Source organism: Orycteropus afer, unplaced genomic scaffold (genome assembly GCF_000298275.1).
Source record: "Orycteropus afer afer isolate SDZICR_OR568_19922 unplaced genomic scaffold, OryAfe1.0 scaffold00397, whole genome shotgun sequence".
Taxonomy (NCBI): domain Eukaryota; kingdom Metazoa; phylum Chordata; class Mammalia; order Tubulidentata; family Orycteropodidae; genus Orycteropus; species Orycteropus afer.
This window is the reverse complement of record NW_006921984.1, coordinates 1,883,160-1,888,261: the sequence shown is the minus strand read 5'-3', so window position 1 is coordinate 1,888,261 and position 5,102 is coordinate 1,883,160. Positions and strand designations below refer to the sequence as shown.

The 5,102-nt window shown below is 49.6% G+C and overlaps 1 protein-coding gene across 1 annotated transcript in view; it reads right to left on the bottom strand.

Moving 5' to 3' along the window:
• The window catches only part of PODXL (podocalyxin like), a 192,473-nt gene that overhangs the window by 40,811 nt on the left and 146,560 nt on the right, over window positions 1-5,102 (bottom strand). The window contains exons 2-3 of the mRNA XM_042782630.1: window positions 1,414-1,554; window positions 144-256 (exon numbers count right to left, since the gene is read on the bottom strand). Of these exons, the coding sequence (XP_042638564.1) occupies window positions 144-256; window positions 1,414-1,554 (254 nt within the window). The remainder of the gene's footprint in view (window positions 1-143; window positions 257-1,413; window positions 1,555-5,102) is intronic.

The window sequence follows — 5,102 nt, the reverse complement described above, 5'->3', positions numbered from 1 at the left end:
CCCTCCCACCGCACGCGCGGAGCGGGCGCGAGGCGGACCCCCAGCCTCGTGCGTCCACGGATGACTGTTGGAGGCTTGGGGGCGCAGCGCGTCCTTCTGCAAAGCCGGAGAAACGTGGTTCCCACCTGCCAGGTGCCACTCACCTGCGACAGTCCCTGTTCCGCGCAGCTCTGCGCAGCGGGGTGGGCGCGGGACAGTTGGAGCTAGCAGCAGAACCTCGCCAAGCGTAGCCTTTTCCTCCTGAGAAATGGAGATGCTGGTAAAAAATTAACAAAAATGTGAGGGGTTTTTATCTTCTTAATCCTTCCCAAACCCACTGCCATCAGTCGATTCAGACTCCTCCAAAACCCAAACCCACTACCATGAGTCGGTTCCGACTCATAGCGACCCTAGAGGACAGAGCAGAATCGCCCCATAGGGTTTGCAAGGCTGTCAATCTTTGCAGAAGCAGACTGCCTCATGTTTCTCCCGCTAAGCGGCTGGCACCGATCTCTTGGTTCGCAGCGGAGTGCTTTCACCACTGCACCACCAGAACTCCTTTCTGACTCGTATCGACGCGATATGTTAATTTATTTACTCTTCAAGACAGCTGTATTTTTAGCCTCATTTTGCGGCGGGGAAATAGACTCACAAAGAGGTCAAGAAACTTGCTCAAGATCACAATTGGCAGGTTAATGGCCGAACAGGGATGAGAACCCCGGCACTCACGCTCTGGAGGACCTACGTCAGAATCGTTTGGAGAAATCCTTTGCACAGCTCCCGGTTTCTAGTAAGTGCTTGATACGTACTTGCTACTATCCTTGTATAATAAAGCCAGAGAAAGCTGCAAGGAAGACCAAGGGCTTTGGGCTCACAACCGCGGTTTTGCCCTTCGGTTAGTTTTAAGACCCTGGGCAAGTTCCTTTCTGCGCCTCAGTTCTTTTCATCTGTAAAATAAGGATAATGACACCTCTCACCGAGGCTGCGGTGTGATTTAAATGAAGCAGGAAGACAGCACTTAGCCCAGCGCCGGGACGGATGAAGAGTCAGTGAATGGAAGCTGTAAAGAGGCAGAAATTTGCAGATTGGAGTGGGGAATGGGAGAGAATTCCATAAACTGAGTTCACTGGCTGAAGGAACAAAGAAGCCGGGCCCCCTCTGCCCCCCATTCCTTTTGCAAAAGCTGTTTGTGGATGCAGATCCTGAAGCCCCCTGCAGGGTTGTCGCTCCAGCGGCGCGGGGGGGGCGGCCCTGGTGGGGAGGGGTGATTAATGCTGGGAAGTGAGGGGCGTGAATTGGGCTCACGTGACTCCTGGGTTGCTAATCTGGGGTCTTTCTGCCAGAAGGGGCTGGGATGCACGTGTAACCGAGACCCAGTGCGTCGCAGGGACGGTGGATCCGTGAGCCCCTCGGGTCGCTGCGTGCAGGGACTACCAGCAGGGCACAGTGTGCAGCCCGGAAGGGCTAGGGCCGCTGCTGGGGTTCCCCAGCGGCCGGGCTCGAGTTTGGGAACGGCTGACCCGGCTGTTTTCATCAGGAAGTTTCTGCAGAATCGTTCTGGCCGCGTTTTCCACCCTGCATGAGGGAAACAGAGTGTTCCCTATAAATTCTCCGCGATATGCGTGTGCACGCCTATCTTTAGTGCTTTTTTTTTTTTTTTTTTTAATACAGTTCACCTACCATCCACTTCAACAAAAGGCTTGTTTCTCCGTTTGGACCAAGCAAAGCTCTTAAAAACACGAGATTTCAAAATAGTTGTATTTTTGTGCTCTCCGATTTAAACAGTGTCTATGCACTCAGTGGATCAATTTCTCCAGAAACCAAAACACGACGTTAACTTTATAAAGGCGACGCTTATATCAAAGCCCGGGGCATTTTAAATGCACATGATTTGGGATCGGCCCTATCACCAGCACATGCAAAATCACAATGAGCAGATAGCTGGCTAAGGAGACAGGCTGTTCTAGACACAGCAAAGTCAGGATGATGCTGGACCCTCCCCCCAAAACCCAACAACACCCCTCTCCACCTTAGGAACCAGAGGGGCCCTCAGGGATGAGGCTGGCCAGGCTTAGGGGTCCCCCATGGTCAGTGAGCAGAGAAGTCCCCTGTGCTGAGTTCCTTGGTCCCATTTAGCATCAGGCTCCTACCAGCAAGCTCACTGGCCCAGAAAACCTGAGCTTTTAGCAAGTTAGAGATGCTATTCCAGGCCTTTTGGGATTTACTATATTTTGGTTATAGATGCGCTAGCTCTTCCCTAGACTTTAAAATTGTTTACATGGGGTCTTTCTTATGTATCTTTTACTTCCTCGGGCCACCTAGCACCACATAGCCCTTTTCACTATATGTTTGATATAAGTTTGTATCGTAAATATATGAAACATGGATGCCAAATCGGAGAGATTACACAGGAACCTCACACAAGATTTCATTGTTCTCCCCATGGTCCCTGTCAGTCAATGTTACCTTTTGCCATCCAGTGGATTCTGATTCATGACAACGCTATAGAACAAAGTAGAACTGCCCCATAGGGTTTCCAAGGTTGTAATCTTTACAGAAGCAGATGGCCCCACGTCTTTCTCTAGAGGAGCAGCTGCTGAGTTTGAACTTCTGACCTTTCTCTTAGCAGGCAAGCTGCAACATGATTGGTTAGGTTGTGTCACCTTGGCTGGGTCATGATTCTAAGTTGTTTAGCAGCCACGAGGTACTCATCCCCCATGATGAGATCTCATATAACGTAATCACTTCCACGAGGTCTGCTATGAATAGCCAGTCTGTTCAGAGGGAGTTTCCTTGGGGGTGTGGCCTCCACCCAACATATTTAGAAGTTCTGGCAAAGCTCTCTGGCTTTTTCCTTGATCTGGATCCTGCATCTGACTCATGGTCATCTAATCTCCAGTTCTTTGGACTTGAACCAGTGGCCTGCCATATTGCCTGCTGAAGCAGCGAACTGGTTGCTCTAAACTTGGCTAAGACACCCTGAAACCTCAAAGATAAATTCCACCTGCAGACCTCACACCTTCCCCTGCCTTGAGAAACCTTAGAGATAAACTATATACTTGCAGACCTCACACCCTCCCCTGCCTTGTGAAACCTCAAGGATAAGTTCCACCTGCAGACCCTGCACATCCTCCCCCGCCTTGTCAAAAACAACCCCACTTCCTGGAAACTACAACTCTTGCAAAACCCCTAGAGCACCAGAGGTCTCTATAAAAGCGGCTAATGCTTCCCCCAGGCGCAGCTCTACTCTGCAACTGGCATCGTTCACGTTGCTCCTAGATAGTCCCTCACAGGCTTTTCTTTAATAAAGCCTGCTCTGATCTGTCAAGGTTATGGTTATTCTCTCCTCTTCTTATTTTCACTTGAACTTCTGTGCTTCCACACTTTCCTAACACCTGTCACTCATGGCATTGCTGTCTCCACAGCCTGTGAGCCAGCAGCCTGCCATCTTACCTGCCAATCTTGGATTCATCAGCCTTGGCAGCCAGTGGCTGCTGTATTGCTCACTGATCTTGGGTTTGTCAGCCCCTGTAGCTACATAAGTCAGGAGAAGCCTCTGGCCTGACCCCTGACCTGGAGACTTGAGACTTACCAACTTCGACAACCACATGAGCCATTTCCTTGAGATCAATCTCTCAGTGTGTGAGTGTGTGTGTGTGTGTGTGTGTGTGTGTATGTGTCTGTTTAAGCTTCACTGATTTTGCTTCTCTAGGGAACCCTGCCTAAGACATGCCACCTGGGCTCCTTCAGTCAATGTTAGAGGTCTTCATACTGGGCCCCAAATGTAATTTGTGACATTGCTGGCCACAACCTAAAGTGCAGCTGCAGTGAGTCCTCCTGATCCTCACCCTCAGTGACTTTAATTCCTAGTCACAACATGTGTGTGTAGGACTGGAACAGACTCCCCCTCCAGTAAGGAATAAATGCACACACTTATCCATCCTGAGGCCACAGAGACTCAGGTATCAGGTTTGTAATGTATCAGGATGCTCCTACTTTGGTTTCCTGACCTCTGAGTTCCTCAAGAAGATAGAGAATGGGGAGCTGAATAGGAGGTCAACCAAGGGAGATGCGGACCATTGAAAGTTTAATAAAAAGGTGGTCAGGAGTGTCACCCACCACCAGCAGTGAGTCTGGCCACAAGAAGGCCTACCTTGAGTGGTCTTAGTGAAATGCCGTAGGTTGGGGTGTGAAGGGAGATGAGGAAATAGAGGTGATGAGGGTAGATGTGAAGGGCGGGTTGGAGAACAGTGATTACAAGAGAGCATGGGGTCAAGGGAAATGTTTGTGTGCATTGGTTTGCTTTCAAGTTGGAGAAAGTACATGAGTGTGAGCCAAGAGGAAGAAGCCAGTTACGGGAGATGGGATGTGATACAGAGATACAAGGAATAATCTTGGGCAAAAACAACATTGTGGCTGAAGGTAGGAGATGGAGAGATTGCCCATTATGGTCGATGGAGAACCTAGGGTTTGAATCCATGCTCTGTGATTTAGCAGCTCTGTGACCTTGAGCCTTTTTACTGAACCTCTCTAAGCCACAGTCTCCTTCTTCCAAAAACAAACTCACTGCCATCAAGTCAATTCCGACTAGTGATCCCTCTTGGGTTCCCAAGGCTATGAATTTTTACAGAAGCAGATTGCCTCATCTTCTTTCCATGGGGAAGTTTGTGGGTTTGAACTGCTGACCTTTTGGTTAGCAGCCAAATGCTTTAACTACTACACCACCAGAGCTCCTTACAGTCTTCTCGTTAGTAAGGTAAATAACAGCATCTACTCATGAGAATTCAAGTGAGTGCATGATACCTACCTCGTGCTCAGCATTCCTGTATCGACAGAACTGCCCCAGTGCTCACATCGTCCTACGAGGAGCACCGGCAACAGGGAAGTCACTCCATGCCTTTCCCGGATGCCTTGGGTCAGAAGAGCAGATGCCCAGTACAGAAAGTGGAGAGGTTGTTCCACTCAAGCCAGGGCAAAACCCAGTTGGCACTGAGTCTAACTCATGCAGACCCATGAGAGTCAGAGTAGAACTGTGCTCCATGGCGTTTTCAGTGGCTGATTTTTCAGAAGTGAGATCGCCAGGCTTTACTTCTGAGGTGCCTCTGATTAGACTCAAACCTCCA